This window comes from Semicossyphus pulcher, unplaced genomic scaffold (assembly GCF_022749685.1).
Source record: "Semicossyphus pulcher isolate SPU_LCO1_2020_fin unplaced genomic scaffold, fSemPul1.0.p SCAF_14, whole genome shotgun sequence".
Classification (NCBI taxonomy): Eukaryota; Metazoa; Chordata; class Actinopteri; order Labriformes; family Labridae; genus Semicossyphus; species Semicossyphus pulcher.
The window spans coordinates 2,843,393-2,861,558 of NW_027211648.1; the positions used below are offsets into that span (position 1 = coordinate 2,843,393).

The 18,166-nt window shown below is 40.1% G+C and overlaps 2 protein-coding genes and 1 long non-coding RNA gene across 4 annotated transcripts; 2 read left to right on the forward strand and 1 right to left on the reverse strand.

Moving 5' to 3' along the window:
- The first annotated feature begins 256 nt into the window (after nt 1–256).
- LOC138591819 (uncharacterized) lies at nt 257–4,897 on the forward strand. Its single transcript, XR_011308083.1, has 2 exons — nt 257–549; nt 1,271–4,897. It is a non-coding gene; the product is annotated as an uncharacterized lncRNA (long non-coding RNA).
- Nucleotides 4,898–9,386: 4,489 nt separating this feature from the next.
- On the forward strand, nt 9,387–13,985 carry nusap1 (nucleolar and spindle associated protein 1). The gene is made up of 12 exons (XM_069662114.1): nt 9,387–9,517; nt 9,671–9,736; nt 9,846–10,061; nt 10,692–10,881; nt 11,364–11,456; nt 11,618–11,730; nt 11,850–11,900; nt 11,988–12,166; nt 12,823–12,986; nt 13,081–13,197; nt 13,284–13,389; nt 13,476–13,985. Exons 1-12 carry the CDS (start codon nt 9,443–9,445, stop codon nt 13,561–13,563), a joined length of 1,458 nt encoding a protein of 485 aa, XP_069518215.1. The 5' UTR covers nt 9,387–9,442; the 3' UTR covers nt 13,564–13,985.
- A 412-nt stretch (nt 13,986–14,397) lies between these two features.
- Nucleotides 14,398–17,899, reverse strand: ndufaf1 (NADH:ubiquinone oxidoreductase complex assembly factor 1). 2 transcript variants are annotated; one of them, XM_069662200.1, is made up of 5 exons: nt 17,743–17,899; nt 16,473–17,018; nt 15,830–16,015; nt 15,553–15,627; nt 14,398–15,386 (listed from the first exon to the last, which is right to left on the reverse strand). In XM_069662200.1, the coding sequence occupies exons 2-5, from the start codon at nt 16,992–16,994 to the stop codon at nt 15,246–15,248; spliced, it is 924 nt and encodes a 307-aa protein (XP_069518301.1). In that variant the 5' UTR covers nt 16,995–17,018; nt 17,743–17,899; the 3' UTR covers nt 14,398–15,245. The 2 variants fall into 2 exon arrangements, with proteins under 2 accessions (XP_069518301.1, XP_069518299.1); XM_069662198.1 differs by having other exon boundaries at nt 16,473–17,021.
- Between the last annotated feature and the right edge of the window lie 267 nt (nt 17,900–18,166).

An 18,166-nucleotide genomic window follows, 5' to 3' on the forward strand; every position in this document is an offset into this window, starting at 1 on the left:
ATGCTTGGTTATATGTTAGTGTTTATTCCTACACACTGAACTTAAAATAGCTGAATTAATCCACTGTGTTTTTGTGAATTGAAGTCGTCCTTTTGTTCAGTTCGTGGCAGTAAACGCATCACAACGATGATTGATAAGTTTAAAGAAAAATGAAGAAGAAGTACTTCCGGGGCGGGGTTTAATTTTGATTGGCAGCTATCCGGTGCAATCATCGCACTCTTCCGTTGGCTCGTAGTAACAGAGCGAAAATGGCGTAGAGCGGAGGGTTGTGCGGAGACGGGGGAAGAGGGGACCAGCTCCTCTCCGGGGTGGAAGGAAGGATTAAAGGGGGGGCCTGGTAGTGTATGGTTTATTCTACACGAAATGTGTCCTCACCGAGAGCGGCCACTCTCTGCAGATAAAACCCGGCACACGTCCAGCTTGGGAGAGCTAATTGTGTCACCGTAGAGGAAGAAACCCCCCTGGCTTTTGTTTACCATTATGGGCAACTGCAGCTCGAACCACAGTGGAAATACCTCTGCATCATCTCGGACCATCGCTCACACCAAGGTCAGTGCTTTTCATACTTGTTGTCATTGTACCAGCTTCACCACATTAGCCTGCTCTTTTGTATGTATTTGGGAATTGGGAAAATTCCTCATACATTAAATATACATTCTGCTACCGTATTTTCGTGAATTTAGACCCATATTCCATATTTTTATCCACGGGTAAAAATGTATGTAATTAATGGCTGATATAGTTAGATAATACATCGATTAGAACAGCTGTTTTGTTTGTTGTTTAATCTCTTTTTTACTGCAAAAATACAAAATATTCCTTCGGTCCAGCTCACTTAATTTATTTTCTGTTTGGGGGCTTTAACAATAATAGCTGCAATTTTTCATAATTATGTGGCATTTTATAAATGATCAGTTAATTGAGAAACTGTTTCCAGGTGTCAAGATCAAATCCTTAATATATTCTTTTTGAGATGCTCTCAAATGTATTAAGTGCAAAGGGTATACAAACGGGTTAAAGGATTACTTGACCAGTTAATGTAAATGTCTGGTTTCTGAATACTGCTAATTATTATTTGATCTAAGTCATTTCTTTAAGTCTGTTGGTTGTACTTTTATGTGAAACTTTTTTTTAACCATCTGTCTTAGCTCCCTTGTCCCTTTGCATCATAATGGAAATATTCCTGCTAAAACAAAGGTTAAATTAAAAGAGGAAAAACTAAACTTTACAATAATTTAGAAATCTCATGTGATTTATATTTTAATTCTAGGATGGGTTTTCTAGTCGTGAAACCAGCTGAAGCCCAAAATAGAGGATCGTCTTCATTCAAATCAGCCCCAGCACCATCATTGGATCATTTCCATGGCCGCCCAGACGTGTGGAGGTAAAGGATGAAGAGTCATTGTGAAGATGACCTCTTTTGGGCTTTGGGACACGGGTGTCCTCCTTCCTGCCGCTGCTGGGACTTTGGCCTTCTCTCCTCCACAGAACCCTCCCCTCCCTTTGTCCTGGCCTGTTTCTGCAGCATGATCATCAGTCAGGACATCCACCAGGATTGTGGGCTATACTGACTCCATGTCTACACTCTGACTGCGTCTACATGCAGCCACAGGCTAGCTTTGCAGTCATTAAGTTGGCTTAAAGGCCAGGGAGTTCACCTTCTCTGTGCAATTGCCTTAAAGGCTCCATTATTTGGGCATTTGCAGTAATATTTGGGTTAGATTTCTATCAGGCTGCTTGTAGACGTAGTCACCTAAATTTAAAAAAGTCCCTACACACTCTGTAATTAGATCAGAGCAGTTTGATAATGAACAAACTGCTCTACATGTCCTGGGAAGACCGTAAAGACACAAGATACTGTAGCAAAGATCAAGGCCTGTGATTAAACTAGATTCATAGGGTGTTTTATTTTTAATTTTTGTACTACCTCATAATCATAACAAGTCCAACCGGAGTGGAAGGGAGAGTTATCAGTACAAGTAACTTAATGTTGGTCAAACGCCACAGCAGTTTTATAACTTGTTGGATGGATTAGGTTTATGGGTGTATAGTTCATGTGGTTGAGAAGACCGAGCAGCCCAGAAGCACATGACGCACGCTGTCATTTACTTTAACCATCAACCTGTTGAAAACCTGTGGTCCCTTAAGCATCTGTTCTGGAGGAAGGTCGCAATTACTGCATTTTGGCTTTATTGTGCTCTGCTGTCTCAAGTTTATTCACAAATAGCAGACGGAGGCAGAACTGGCAATATTCCCCTTAGAAATCTTTTATTGTGAGCGTCTAGTCCAACTTTCTGCCCTTAGCATTTCTGCTTTTGAATTGCCTTAAAGTCCCCAAAGTCTCCCTGGATATGTTTCCATTTAGTCCTTTTCATACCCGAACCACTTGATGTATATAAGAAGTGGAGGCGGCCATCGTAAAGTTACTCATTTGTTTGTCGCCATCTTGGTTTTTTTAAGCAGAAGTGAGCATATTTGGATGAGAGGTTGGAGCTGGGGAAGAGCGAGAAGTCATCAGCTAATGCAAGGTTAGCAAGATGCATTATTAGTTTATTGTGATGCTAATTTTGGCTAACAAAGAATTCATGAAACGCCCCCTGCTGGCCGTTACAAAGAATGCAGGTGTAAGGCAATGTGCTTCTCTTTTGAAGCTACGATGCTACATCCACTTCTTATATACACGTTTTAACGTACAGTCTCCGGCTTTGACATGCGTTATTCCCCCTCTTTAACATGAGCCTACAGATGTTTTGTAACCATATCACCTTTACACGCTGCAGGTATTAACAGAATTTATTATTTCATTAGTGAGCTGCAAGACAAAATGATTAATTACTTTGCAAAGTAAATCAGACATCAGATACCAGTTCTGACTTGCAGCTTTAATCTCTATAATTCAAGTGTAGCTGAAGGAAACCCTGGTCTCATTTATTCATGTTTTCTTTTGTTCTTTTTAAATGAGTTTATATTGAAAAAAAAAAACATTTTCCGGGATTTGTGCAATATTTGATCTTAACTGTCATGTTGTTGACCAAACTGTATATTGTATAAACAAGTGACAAGTTGTTTGAAAGCAACAAAATCACCAATGTCTTCCATTAAGATATGTATAGACTCATGTGCATTAGCTTATTTAGCGGGACCGTGGTGCCAACATTATAGTAGCCATGCATGACCAGTAGTGATGCTTGCTTCATGAAGAATAGCGAAATCCATTATAGCTGGAGCTCGGTGAAAATCAAAGGGTGGTAGCTTGACGTAGTTCACCTCTAAATACACACTCGCGTTTAGATACAGCCCTGAAATCTTCAACTAGTGCAGCATCTTTTTTATTCCATGTCTCAAATGTAGAATCAGTTGCGTCATGAAATTACAATTTAGGTACCGAACCAGGGTATGATAAGTCATTTTATATATGCATGATGTGAGTAACAGAACTTCTCTATGTTCTTAAAAAAAAGCTAAAGTGATGTCCTAAATTGTATCCATGCACTCTCCAGTATCAAAAGAACTAGGTAGTTATTATTCAACACCCAAAAAGCTCCCAGAACACGAGTCTCAGATTTGACAACCTTTAGAGGAACATTAGAGCATCAGTAGTACTTTAATCCTAGATCACTGCGGCGTAGTGTTTTAGTCCTATAATTAAGATCTCACACATGACATCCTGTTGTACATAATACCTCATAGTTTTTGGGATTCAGAGCGATATATTTTATCCATAAAATTGTATTTGATTAGAGTTTTAGAAGCAATAACCTACAATAATGCATGAGTTTAGTGCCAGGGTGTAAGTGTTAAAAGACGTCTGTACTGTCATGTGGAAAGGATTTATTCCTCCCTTCTCTTATATGCCTACAGTAGCTATCTGTTAGTCACTTTATTTGGGGAGTTGTATGATAATATTTGGGTTTAGAATACAGTTTCACTTGTGAGGATTTCCTGCAGAACAAGGTGTCGGAGAAGACAGCTGTAGCATCATCATATTTACTTACCTAAAAGTCTTTCACAGGCTAAAATAACACCCTGCCTTGTGTTCTTTCAGCACCAAAACAATAACTTAAACCAATCAGTTCATGAGAGACGCTTTAAATGTCAATTCTTGTAGCATTTTTACATCTACGAAACCCTTCCACCCCTTCCTTTAGTAACTTTCAGTAACTCTGTGGCTGCAAAGGACTTACTGAACGAACTTGACACTGGTTTGAAAAGCACTTTCTCTCTACGTGCTGACTTGCACCGTCATCATCACCATCCTGTCTTGAATACTGTGTTCTAAAAAAAAAAACCCTGTAATGCTCTTTGTGGGGATTTATAATCACAATTTAAAAGCAAGTAGGCGTCTAGCAACAATGAAAATATGGGTTTAAAAAATATGCATGACTTTAAGCAGAATAATGAATGATTTGTATTGCATGCAATAATCCAACTTTGTAATGTGAATGAGTGTAATTAGGCTAAAGAAATGTTCATTATCAGATGTTCTGGAGAACGGTTGTTCGACACAACGGCAAGCATGTTGAAGTAGCTTTGATCATCAGCTGTGGTTTTAACACGAAACGCACCAAAAAAAAGACGTAACGGAGAGAAGAGTTTCTACTCTGTGAGCGTGGCAGTGCAGCTGAAACACACCTTTCAACCCTTTGTTCCCATGTATACTAAATAACAAAAGCTTAGGTAAGATGATTCCGACTTTACTTTGTTGATCAACTTTTCCACTGAGGAGGTGGGCTGTGTAGAAACTATGCACTCCAGAGGGAGGAAATGGGCATGCTTATTACGTGTGAGCCTCTTGTCTGGTTTTGTATTAACTAATAAAAAAAGAATCTGTATCAGAAATTCAGCAATAAAATGCAGCATGGTGCCAATTGGATGGCTGTGTTCATGTTTACTTACAGTTTGAGTGCTTTTACTGAATGACGTGATGTATCGGCCATAACATTGTGACCACTGACAGGTGAAGTGAATAACATTGATCATCTTGTTGCAATGGTCCCTGTCAGTGGGTGGGATATGTTCAGCAGCAAGTGAACATTTTGTCCTCGAAGTTCATGTGTTGGAAGCAAGAAAAGTGTGCAAAGATGTGAGCTCAAACTGCTGATAAAGTTAAAGGAGCAGTCCGCCCCTGGAAAAAGCCGCTGTCAATCAAAGCTGGTGTTTTCTAATCGATAGAAGCAATAATATTTGAAATTGGCGCCATAGCTGTGGAGAAAGTTGTACAAACAGCTCGTGGTTTCGTGGCCCATTCTACATTCCTACAACACCCAGCATGCATCGCACCCCTCCTTCTGAAAGGAACCGCCCAGCGAGAGACACTGGAGTGAAATACTACTGTTTTGCGAATCCGAAATACCACAAGAAGACTTTGAACGAGACATAACATCGGAGGCGGGCGTCCTAGATTGAGGAAGAGTAGTTTAGCGAGCTCCCTGGCCCAGACTACGTAAAACGTCCCGTTGGAGAAGCAGATAGCGTCCTCCAAAGGCACTGAGCAAAATTGCTTTTTTTTTTTTTTGCCATAATGGCATTAGCTCCCCATAATAGCATGATAGGACGGAGTTGAACTGACTGAGTTGTGTTGAAAATTGGTGAACTGGCCCTTTAATGCTCTTTCTCACAGAAAGGTGTCCGAACACGCAGTACATCGTAGTTTGTTGTGTTTGGGGCTGGGAAACCTTGGGCCCTGTCATTCATGGGGATGTTACTTTGACACATACCACCTACCTAAACATTGTTGCTGACCAAGTTCATGGAAACAGTATTCCCTAATGGCAGTGGCCTCTTTCAGCAGGATGATGCGCCTGCCACACTGCAGACATGGTTCAGGAATGGTTTAAGGAACACGACGAGTTCAAGGTGTTGACTTGGCCTCCAAATTCCCCACATCCCCACATCTGTGGGATGTGCTGGACAAACAAGTCTGATCCATGGAGGCCTCACCTCGCAACTTACAGGACTTAGAGGATCTGCTGCTAACGTCTTGGTGCCAGAGGTCTCGTAGAGTCCATGCCTTGACGGGTCAGGGCTTTTTTGGCAGCAAAAGGGGGAGCTACACAAAATTAGGCAGGTGGTCCTAATGTTATGGCTTTACGGTGTGTAAAACATCTTTTGCAGGAGAGCTAAAGTTATAGCCTCACTAACATCCGTGTGAAGCTGTATTTGTTACATGCCAGAAAACAAAATAATTAAATTATTTGTGGTTATTTTGCTGTAATAAGTTATTTACATTTTATTGACAAAAAGAAATACACAAAGATACAGACAAAACCGAATACATGCTTTTTAACACAAAAAAATAGGTTCATAATTCAAAGACAATAGACAAAATACAATACAGGTTATGCTGTGTTTTTAGCTTATGTACGAACCTTTTTTATATACACTATTTTTATGGCATTACTGTGTTTCTATCTAACGTGGTAGACGTATACGTTTATTGTAAATTGACACACCAGCAAATGATCAAACGTCAAACAGTCTTTAAAATGTCTTTCTCAACTTCAAACAGCAAAAACTGTCTTGTGTCTTTTTAGAAGGAAATTCATCACATCTTACACTTATCCCAAAACAGAGGCATTTTTTACAGCACCACAATACCCACAATGCATCTGCAGGGACTGATTTACACTTGTGAATAGAACCACACCATGGCTGCAACACCAACAATAATTTCATGAAAAAACAAAACAAGGAAAATAACAATTTGCGACAGAAACTCCATACCGTCTAGATCGCTCATGCTCATAAACTACTTGTCCAGTTGAGGGGAAACACTCCTGTCAGCCAGTCTGCTCTTCATGCGTGACATCTGATCCAACTGCGCTTCAAACTGCTGTCTGACCTGCAGTAGGAAGAGACAAACAGATTTGTTTTACGCCCAAAGCACCCACGAGTCACACCTATAGCACCTATAGAGCACAGAAAATATCACTACAATACTGATATTGTTTAAATCATAAGGCTATTAAGTGAGTGAAAGAATGAAGTTAAGATTTAATATTAGATGCTTGTGTCTCACCTCATTAATGCTTTTTTTAAGGCCCTTCAAGTCAAAGGTAAGTGTGGATGCTTTCACCATTGAGCTGCTGTTGAGGACGTAGCTGCGAGGAGAAAGGAAAAAGAGTTTGGGCAGATTCATTGATGTAGTCTAATTCTTTTTTATACTAAAAACATCAGTGGAATGAAACAGAAATGACTCAGTCACTAAATTGGAAATAGTTTCTTCCCTAATCTGAGATTAATCTGAGTTCATGCAATGGACAAAGCTCAAAGGCACTTGTTTTTTTAAGCCTCTCCAGACAGCAGTAAACCTGTAAATACACAACAGGTCAATATGAGTGTGTGCTCACAGAGGCAGTAGAGCTCACCAGCTGATGTTTGCTTTGTGGAGGAGAAAGATGGAGCGAACCATGGCCAAATGTGACGGTGCTGCGAGAATGACTTTCCCCACAGCAGAGCGGCAGCCGCGACATTTTAGAGAACTGTAAATGCTGAAAGGAAGCAATAACGGTGACGACACTGACAGAAACATTTTAGTCGTGACTGTAGGACAAGTTGCATAAGAAGAGGTCAATAATCTGTAGGTGATGGTGGAGGCTGAAGTTTTAAGTGTGACTGATGCATACAGGTCTAGTGATTCACACTGTACATTATATGCACTTGGACTTTACAAAGACAGCAAAAACAGTATGGATTTTTCTTAAACATTATAAAACTTTTTCCACATATGTTTTTGTAAGTTGTACTGTGTAACCGTGTTGTTTAATTTGCACAAATATTCCCTCTACAAGATCATACATATATATGCAATTGAATAATTACATGTTTTTTACTCACCAATTTGCCATTTCCCCTTTATGTCCTAACTCCTTTGCATCACTTATGACCACATCATTGGTTACTCCTGAAGGGAGACAAGAAGCAAGAAATCAGTTAATATCATAGTAAGGTTAAGCATGTGAGTATAACAGATGGTACAGTAGCCCTGCAAAACACATTTTAAAGAAGGTAAGCAAATTTGCACACTGCTTTTAGTTTCCTCACTGAATGGATAACTACTAGTAGGAGTGGAGAACTACAACTTGTATTTGACAACCAATGTGATGTTAAAAGTTATCTCAACAACAACTACGTAATCTCCATCTTCTGAGGAAGACCATGATAACAGGTTTAAAGATGCAGAAAAAGAGAACCGTCCAGTATTTGAACCATTAGCTTATTTTGGCAATTTAATATTACAACACTTGGCCTTACATTAATATGTTCACAACTCATCAGGTAAATTTAGCAACATAACCTCATTTCTTGATATCAAAAACAGGCAAGCAGGTGTCATTGTCTAAGTCAACATGGTGATACATAGAGTGAACTTACTGAGACACAGGATAGAGTCCATACATTTAATCTCCCCACAAATGCCGAGAGAGTCCCCCAGCACTGTGTTGCATTGCTGACAGTGAAGAGTCATCCGCTGTTTGTGCTCTGCCCCTGTGGCCAGCTTTATGTCGCTGGTACATTCGATTATTACGCTCCCGTCGAACTCCATAATAAAGTTAAGTTAAATAAAGTTTTAAAAGGCCAAATAGATTAGCAAACCTGTGTCCTCTCTTGTGATTTTGAACCCAGGGTGTCTCTTTCCTCTGTTTAACATCGGCGCGCTGTGACGTTACCCTGCATTCAAGTGTGATCAGAATAATCGGAAAATTAGATTCCAACTAGGAATATTCACGTGAACGCCTCCTCATGTCGGAAAAACAACCCAGAAAATGCACATATAACGCAGAAAATGTCGTTAAATGTTTGGTTAATGGCAAGAACCTTTTTTTTATGGATTCGTGTATTCCATATCAATTTTTGCTGACATGTTTTGCGTACTATGGTCTAAGGTTGTAACAGTGAGCTACTGTACACGTAGAGTCAAAGAAATATAACATAATATATTACAGGCCGTCGCTACAATATGATTTTTGTATCGTCGACATGTTTCCATATTTAAATCTAAAGCGCGTTAACACAGCGATGTCCGACTTCCCATTTTCCCAGCATCCGAGGAGCACGTAAATGCAGGGTAAGTTTACTCAGAGTGACGCTGCCACCAACAGGAGTTTAGAGAGAAATGTCGATATGGTTCCAGAAAATATTTAGATTAATAGAACAATTAATGTTTTTAAGCTTATGCCCAAGTGTCGAAATTCAAGCTAATACCTAAATACGGTATGTTTTACGTTGACAAAGGGCAGAATGTTAAAATAGCATCTTCGCTCTGATTGGCTGGGAGATACATCCGGTTACACACATGAACCAATCAAACCGCTCCCTTTGCTGTGTTTTGAATCAGAGTAATTTTAACCGTCAGGCGCCGCCACAGTCCACACTGTGCAACCGAATCGAAACGTGTATATTCTGATTTCTTCTCACAAAACGGAATAAGTTTCACACCAATATGGATTTGGATTCCATGAAATATGCAGAGCTGCGAAGCATTGCTAAGGAGCTCGGGCTTAAGGCGAATATGAAGGTAACGGAATTGTACTTAGTAAGCTTAGCAGTACATTGAGGTTTTTCTGAACGGAAGCTCCTGGTCTGTATTACGTTAACGGTTACTGTAAGATAACGTTTGCATGTGTGTGTGTGTAACTAAGCGAAAAACTCCCCTTTTGTTCTAAAACAGGCCGACAAACTCTTGAAAGCAATAAAGCAGCATTATGAGCAGGAAAAGAACCAGGAGGAAGATCGCGTAAGTTAATTTTGATTAATGATACTCGATGCAAGATTAATCTTAAATAATGCTTTTATTTTGTAAGTATCTTTTATTCATACTGGTGTATTGTTGTGGTTTTATTTAGAGACAAGATGAGGATGTTACTGCTGTTGAAGAAGTCGAACATGCGACACAAGACACTACCCAGGAGAATAAAGACTCATCTCGCAAGGAAGAAGTTTCCAGCAGCATTGTGTTTGTGAACACACGTCGAGGCAAAGGAAACGGTACCAAGAGAAAGATCTCTGATACTGCCACAGTGACCGAGTGTGATGCCCCGTTACCTCCAAGTGCTGCAGAGGTATTACACATCATAAACTTAAACTTAAGGGGTGTTAGGGTTAGTAGAATAATAACAACATTGGCTTTTCCAGTCCACTAGATGGTGCTGAGTATTGGTTGGTGAGGGCAGCAGGGATTAGAAGGAAGGTGCTCAAACCAAAGTTTGAGCCATCAGTATTTAATATAAATTTTACAGTTTACAGTCATTTAGTTTTTGGTGGTGATGGATGGAGGTGATTTATTTTTTAGGTAAAAGTGGCATGAAGTATGTCTGCTTAAGAATTTTAGTGAGATAAACAGAATAAAAACTTGATTAGATGAAACGGTTATTGAGAAAATTGTCCAGTCAGTTCTGCTTTATATGAGAAGCTTGTATTCTCGCAAGTTTTTGTGCATGTTAAAATATATTGTAAAGATATGCAAAGTAATGCCTCTTCCTCTCCTATAATAGCAACTGCAAGTTCTTTCAATAAATGATAGACACTCCTGCCTGCCGTGTAACGACCGACACCCCACTAAGACAGTCTCATAGTTCATAAACCAGCTACATATTAACCCCCTACACTAGGATATATACTAATAACTCCGTGTTATTAGTGTCAATTCATTGCATTCAGGAGGAATACGTACTAACTGTTGGTTCTTGAAGGATGACACGGAGGAGGCTGTGCCTAATGAACCCTGTGGTGCCCGGGGAGCTAAGAAGAGAAAAGTGTCCTCTGCCAAGGACTCCGACAAAACTGAAATCGAGGCTCCTAAAGAGCACCAGATCACTGGCAGCGAGCAGCAGCAACAGGAGCCTGATATTAAGGATGAAGCTCCTTTGGATGTTAATACAGGTCAGTAATCAGGTTAAATAAAAAAAGGCACAAATTGTGTCACAATATTTTCTGCTGTCACTTCGGGCTGTGTATTTGTAAGAATCTGACGTTACAATATGTATCGTGACATAGGGGTTACAAATTATGATATTTTGTTATATTGAGGTTTTTTACCCAGGGCGGTTCTTTTAAAATATCTAATAATAGTATAAACAGATGTAAGTAAATTATGACCTCACCTTTTATTATGCAACCAAAAAAGCAGGATCTGCATTTGTATATAACACCCAGCTTCATAGTCTGGGCAAAGGATTAAACATTTTCTGCGATTTTCACAGTATCAACAAACTTGTTCCATCTTGACACTAAACTGTGTCAATATTTTCTTACACATCTGAATAGCCTGCTCTTCTGCAACACGATTTGTTGGCTCCTATTTTCTCCAAGATTGTTAAAGTTAATATCACCAACCAATCCTTCATTTTCACGTCTGTGTCCAGAAAAAGCACCAAAAGTGGTCAAAGGTGGCAGAATCCCTCGTTACCAAGGGTCCCAGCAGAAGAACAAGCCGCTGTTGAACCCCATCACTCCCAGTGAGTTCCTTTTGTCTTTTGGTCACTTCCTCTCCACCGACCTCTCTCCTCCTATTATTTCTTAACTAAAAATTGAGAGACTGCATAACAGTAACAAAGTTGTGCCCCCGCCCCCCCCCCCCCCATAAACTCAAAATAATATGTATGAATTTTTTTTGCAGACTTCAAAAAGCTCCACGAGGCACATTTCAACAAGATGGAGTCGATCGACACGTATGTCCAACGAAAGACGAAGCAAATGGAGACTTACAAGAATTCAGTTAAAGAGCTGAAGGTATTAAGAATCTTCTAAACAAGCTGGGTTGACTTTAATTGGAACATTTTAAGTTATATCGATATATGAACTCGATGTTTGGGTTTTTAAAATCTGTGTAATTTCCATTGGATTTTCAGAAGCTTGCAGACAACACTAAAATGCAGCAAGTTGAATGCAAAACTCAAGTGGTAAGTATCAACACAACACTACTGATGCAAGTATATAAACAACTTCCATGCAGTGAAGGTGACGAACCGTATGTATGCATTTTATAGCGGGCAAATAGGAGTCGTGCTTCCATGCTCAGCCCCGCCCCGCAGAGTAAGAAAGCAGCTGAGGACAGGCGCAGACACACTCTGCTCTCAGCCAGTAAAGCTCCTCCAAATAAACCCGCTGGGAAGGACGCTGCTCCGTTCAAGCCGTCAGTTCTTTCCACTCGCAGGATCAACGTTCGGTGAGTCACTCTTTCTTACTCTGGTGTTTCCTGGGATTGCAGTTAATTTCAATTGCCACTACTGGTCACCCTTCAGTAAACCCTGGCAAACACAAATAAGTGCAAAAGGTTTTTTTATTAAGGGTCAAGAAGGGTGCTTCAGCCAGCAGCAGCAGAAGTGGCTGAAATGGCTGCAACATAATCTTTGGGGGCAAACGTGCCGGTCCTAGATATCTCTACTTAAAGTTGAAGTACTTGTTTCTGCCAGACAGGCTCAAATGTTTGGCTCAACATTACAGAAAGGATCAATACAGACAGACCTCTTTATGAAAGAGTAAGATGCTTTATTACAAACCTGAACCAGACCGATAGACCAGCAACTACTGTGTGCTGCAAGGAAAACATGTTTTTGTCAATGGGGCTTTAATGGCTTGGAGTCCTGTAACAGCCCATTTCTGGTCCCAAAAAAGGACATAAATTATTAAAAAGGTCTTTCTCCGTATGGATCCTTTCTGTAACATTGCCAACGCTTATAATAACAATCTGAGCTGTCGACAATTGAAACAATCTACTGGAGCAATTCCAAACTTTTTGTACCTTTTTTAGTCATTTTGACGACAAAATAGATTTTTAAACATATGGGTTTGAAACACTGGAATTCCCCTGTTTGTATTCAGGTTCTCAGAAGCCACTCATGACAATGAGTATAAGAGGTCCATGGTGAAGACACCAGCACGCATGTCGCCCTGTGTGGCCTCAAGCACCCCACAGAAACAAGCAGCTGATGGAGGAAAGCCCAAAAATGTCAAGACTTTAGATTTCTCTGCCACAAAAACTCCAGGTACTTTTACTTCTTCATCAATGGAACGCCATCTGAATTTACCTGTGGATGTGTAAAGAGTGACTGATTTACTTTTTTTCTCTGAATTCTGAAGGAGCGTTTGTTTTCACCGGCAACACAAGCACGTCCACGACCCCCGGAACACAAAAGAAGGCGGGCTTTGATCTGAAGGCGAGTCTGTCTCGTCCCCTCTCCTACAAGCCTCACACAGGTACAAAACCACTTAGTAATATTTCCACTCCTCTACAATATAGCATCAGTAGTCAGACAAATCCCTAATGGTTATATTTATTACAGGTAAACTGAAGCCGTTCGGAGAGACAAAAGAAAACGCAGCAGGAAACAAGTCGCTGATCTCAAACTCTCATCAGAAAAATTACAAACAGCACCAGGTCCAGACGAGGTACGTCCTAAATCAAAGCACATATATTGATGTGGATCTGTCACCCAGGAATATTTTTTGATGGATGTTTGTGTGTCTTCTTTCAGGGGGGAAAGGAGAGCCAAACACACAGAAGATCGGAAACAGAAGAAAGAGAGCATGCTGGGGGCCAGAAGAGGCCTCGTCATGATGTAAAAAATGTGCCGCTTGTTTGAAGACGTTTGTACAGCCTGTTGTTCCACTGTAAATATTTTGCTCTCCGACTTTCTCATTTTTTGCACTCTTTTAGCTTCCTGTTTAGAAAGTAGGTACACATTTTCTGCTTCTATCCAACATATAGTGCCGTGTTTTTAGCTTTGACTCAACATTTGTTAAAACATCTTTTCTAGCTCTGAATGATGCATTTGTGTATGTTGTGTAGAGAATCAATGTCCTGCATTTAAAACTGGTAATTTTGTACTTAAAGTTTGATGTTTGCTATGTTTTTACATTTCTTTTTTGGGAAAGACTGATAAAAAAGACATGGATGCAAAATATTTCCGTGTATGCATTCTCAGTTTCTAGTAGTGTCCTAAAGTAAAGTGTTTAAAAGTTGCATAAAATCCCTTTTTTATAAAGAAATCTGTCCAACAAATAAAACATAGAATTCACATAAATAGTCTTATTAAGACTGGATGGTTGGCATCTGTTGGAGAAAAACTTGTCACATAAAGGGATGAGACAACAGAAAGCTTGGCTTTTATTATGAAAGGAGCTGATGTTCTGTCATTTAAAGGTAATATGTCATCAGATAGGATTCTGTTCTATCCTCTTCATATTCTGAAGTGACAACATTGGTTTATTTTTTATGACTGGAAACATACTTTTTTTTTTAGTAACTTTTCCTGCTGGTTGGTAAAGCGTTCCATCTTATCCCAGCCTGCTGTGCTGTGAAGGGCAGGTAGTAGCATCGCCTCACAGTCTTCCTGAAGAGTATTCTGCAGGAAGCTCTTAAAGTCAGGAGGGAGACGACTGTTCGTGTCTTGTCACAGTTCAAATAGATTTCTTCTAAATCAAAAACATCTTTTTGTTGCCCCTAACAAATTAGCGTTGGTGCCTACAGTAACCAAACTGAGCGTTTGACATATCCATATTGTTGACACCAAAACTACCTTGTTAGGTTTAGGTAAAGATATCTGAAGGTTCTCAGTCCTCCAGGTCATGGTAATTCTAAGCTTAATCCAAAAGGCAGCTGGACTCGTTGGACGGTCTTGAAGACGTTTCACCTCTCATCCGAAAGGCTTCTTCAGTTCTAAACTGACTCGTGGACAGAGATAGAAATTTTGTGTCATTAACCACCCATCAACACCAGAGGGTACTAACGACTCTCAGTGATACTAAGTCAACAGCTCAGACGGACGACTCATCCTTGATTACACATCTATTAGCATACTAGTGACCTACAGAGGCTTATATTTCCAGCTCCGTCCAGCAGTCAGAACTGAAGAAGCCGTTCAGATGAGGTGAAACGTCTTCAAGAACGACCAAGTCCAGCTGCCTTTGGATTAAGCTTAGAATTAGGAAAAGATAGTTTGGGTAAATTTATCATTAAGTCACATTTACATTTGTTTTCTAATGAGACAAACAGCAGTCTCCGGAGTAAAACTCTTGTGTCTTGTTTGTTTTCTTTGCCACAGCGCAGTAGAGCAGGATAAGGCCAAACTCATATCGCTATAAACACACAAGACATGGCTCCGAGTCTGTGAAGTATTTCAGTTCATGTACGAGAATTCTTTCTTAAAAGAAGTATAACGAGGGGATGGAACGGATTGTCCACCACAAGAAGATGGTGCATTTGTTTATTGTCACAGTTTGCTGCAGTACTGTAGTAACTGCTCTCAAACTTCTGGATTCTTCTTGTACATCTCATAGGCAAACTCCTCCGTGTGTGCGTAATCTTTACAGACACCAACAAAATCAATCTCCAACTGGAATGGCCCGTCTGCTTTGTCCCCCAAGGTAAACCCAATGGTGTTCACCTGCAAACACAAACATGTATTTCATATAAATTCTATTGAGAAAGTTGAACCAAACATAAGAATGCTTCAGTTACAGGTGCAAAAACATGTTTAGGCAATAACACACATGAACTAAACAGAAGAAGAAGCATCTGATGGCATGTCAGAGGCTTTTTCTCTGCTCTACCTTGTCCAGCCAGACAGGATGCTGGTCGTCTTGTATCCTCCCACGATGTGTGAGGAAGAACTTGGAGAAAGGTATCTGTAAATAAGGAGCACTTGAGTATCAAAAGGACCACTTACAAACGAAAAAACATCTTGTATTAAGCAGTTATTCCTCAGTGTAAAAGAGCAGCGAATGCAGTGACAGTGTTCTCTCAATCTAGTGATTTTTCTGCTGGTGAGTTAACATGCGGTGTATAAAAGCTGCTTTCTGTTAAGCGTTTTTAAAACAATTTGCGCACCTTCACATCTTGCCAGTAGGGTCCTCCCCTGGTATACAGAAAATAACAGTAAACGTCGTCTTTCTGGTGCGAGAAGTATGTTTCTGTTGCGAGATTGATCATCCAGGGACGGCCGTCGCCACGCACTCGCAGATGCAGGGTGTTAAAACTAGTCCAGTCATGGTGCTTCTTTCTATCAAATGATGCCTGAGTGAGATACAGAGATTCTGGGTTAAGTTTAAGTGCAGCATTTTACATGTCTTTAAACATGTATTATATCTGTTAGAATGTTTCGGTACATACTGTTGTTATTTATTGGTGTACACTGCAAATTTAGTATGCAGAATAAAAGTATTTCTTGCATTCTCCTTTTTTATAATTCCCTTTTTCCTAAAATTATCTCCTTAGGTAGATCTTGGACATGTGGTGCAAATTAGCTCCAGTCATTTCAAAATACTATAAAAAAAATATCTGTCTCGAAAAAAATATGGAAAAACTTCAGTTAACTGTTTTTTTTACATTTTGCAATATTCAGTTTTCAAGGCTTCTCCTTCATGTCCACGAGTAAGATTGTGGAGGGATAAAAACTGAAGTCATCCTCCAAATTTTATAGTAACGTCCCACCTGCCTTAGAAGTGAATGAATGAAGGATCAGAGCACTAACCAGTGGTTGCTGTGAGCGCATGCTGCAGTAGCCGCTGTAGCGTGTCTCTCCATCCCTCGGCGGTGTGGAGCACAGAGTCCCGTACAGAAAACAGGTATTATTGTTTTTGCCGAGCTTCAAGTTAACTTCACTCTGGCCTCCTATCTCCCTATCCGAGGACACGGTCCACTGCTCCAGGCTCTCTGGACCTCTGAATTCCCACACCACTCGGTTCTGCTCCAACATGTGCTCAATGAGTGGTTTGCCTTCTGGACCCACCCAGCGGTCAGAAAACTCCTTCTTCAGCAGCATAAAATGCTTCTTTATCCCCTCCAGACCCTTTGAGAAGTCAAAGTTGATCTTCTGCCATGGGAGCTTGTCTACTTTGGGCTGGCCGGGTCGTCTGTATTCACCTGTACCCACCGCTCTTCTGGGCACAGTGAGAGGATGGATGGAGGGCAGGAGCAGCTGTTGGTGCTGGAGGTGGTGGATGGAGCTCAGCAGCCTTGCTGAAGGGAGACGTGTGATCTTTTGCAGAGACATTTCAGCGGTGATATGGACGATTCACTGCTGGAAAACATGACAGAGTAAAGTTGTGTTATTACTTTGAAGTCACAGAGTGATAGTGGATTATCAAAGTCACACTTACTGGATTCACATGAGACATATAAGAATGTATTCAACTGGCCTAACAGGCTGTGATCAACAATTATGTTTTACATTATTATTTGGTTTAGGGAAACACATTTTAGAATAGCACTGAAACTAAAAGACTATACATAAATATATGTCTTTTTCCATTAGTGTTGTTAACAAATACATCACTTGTGATTGCAATTTTTGTAAATAATCAATTGCATTTGTTGTTTCATATTGACTAGTGGTTTATCAGGCTCTATAGCTAGAACAATTCTTTAAATATGTGTGTTAGTATCAATACGTTTACATATATTGACTGCCTTAAATTAATGATTGTGTTAACCTATTTCAGTTGTGTTGTACAACAGTGTATAGGTTGTTAATGTGCAGTTAGTAATTCAAGGTGTTAATGTGCCATTGCAGTGTACAGATATGTTAATGAGCAAACACACGGATGTGAATCATGTAAAGTGTACTGTTATTATGGGACAACGATGACAAAAGCAGTTGTTGCTGAGATGTAAGTAAAGACGACATTTTGAGAACATTCGTAATATTCTGTTAACATTACGACTGGTGACCATTTGATTCACATTATTCTGAATCTGATGTGATGGTGCATACAGGGTTAGCATATGCTGGTTCTACTTACTCTCACCATGTTGTTTCAAAAGGAGACGGGCGCATGGATATCACACCGACTTTAGCTTTTGTTACAGTTTAACTAAACTATCAAGTTTTTTAAAACACTGTTATGGATTGAAACGATTCATACACCGGTCATAAACACTCGTTTACAAATCCAAGGTTGTCCGTAATCACACGGTACACAGCGGGACGCGTTCAGCATACATTCGGATAGAAATTTCCAATAGAGAATAGAGTCTAACAGATTTTCAGCAGTAAATGGTTGAATTATCGTGGACCTTGAACGTAGCTCGCGTGCACCACATATTCCTGTCTGGACTGATGCACTCACCGTCAATAATTAGTTCCGCTGTCAGCTACCTGTCAACGTCTTGGTTAGCTTACGCATATTTTTCTTTCTTTAAACTACATAAATTAAATAATCTGAT

Excerpts from the sequence above, each read along its gene's own strand:
- nusap1 (XM_069662114.1), top strand. The coding sequence starts at position 9,443 with ATGGATTTGGATTCCATGAAATATGCAGAGCTGCGAAGCATTGCTAAG. Across the intron at positions 10,882-11,363 it reads TCCTTTGGATGTTAATACAG|AAAAAGCACCAAAAGTGGTC; the intron begins GTCAGTAATCAG and ends GTCTGTGTCCAG. Across the intron at positions 11,901-11,987 it reads TTGAATGCAAAACTCAAGTG|CGGGCAAATAGGAGTCGTGC; the intron begins GTAAGTATCAAC and ends TGCATTTTATAG.
- ndufaf1 (XM_069662200.1), bottom strand. The coding sequence starts at position 16,994 with ATGTCTCTGCAAAAGATCACACGTCTCCCTTCAGCAAGGCTGCTGAGC. Across the intron at positions 16,016-16,472 it reads TGCGCTCACAGCAACCACTG|GCATCATTTGATAGAAAGAA; the intron begins GTTAGTGCTCTG and ends TATCTCACTCAG. Across the intron at positions 15,628-15,829 it reads CCTACTGGCAAGATGTGAAG|ATACCTTTCTCCAAGTTCTT; the intron begins GTGCGCAAATTG and ends CCTTATTTACAG.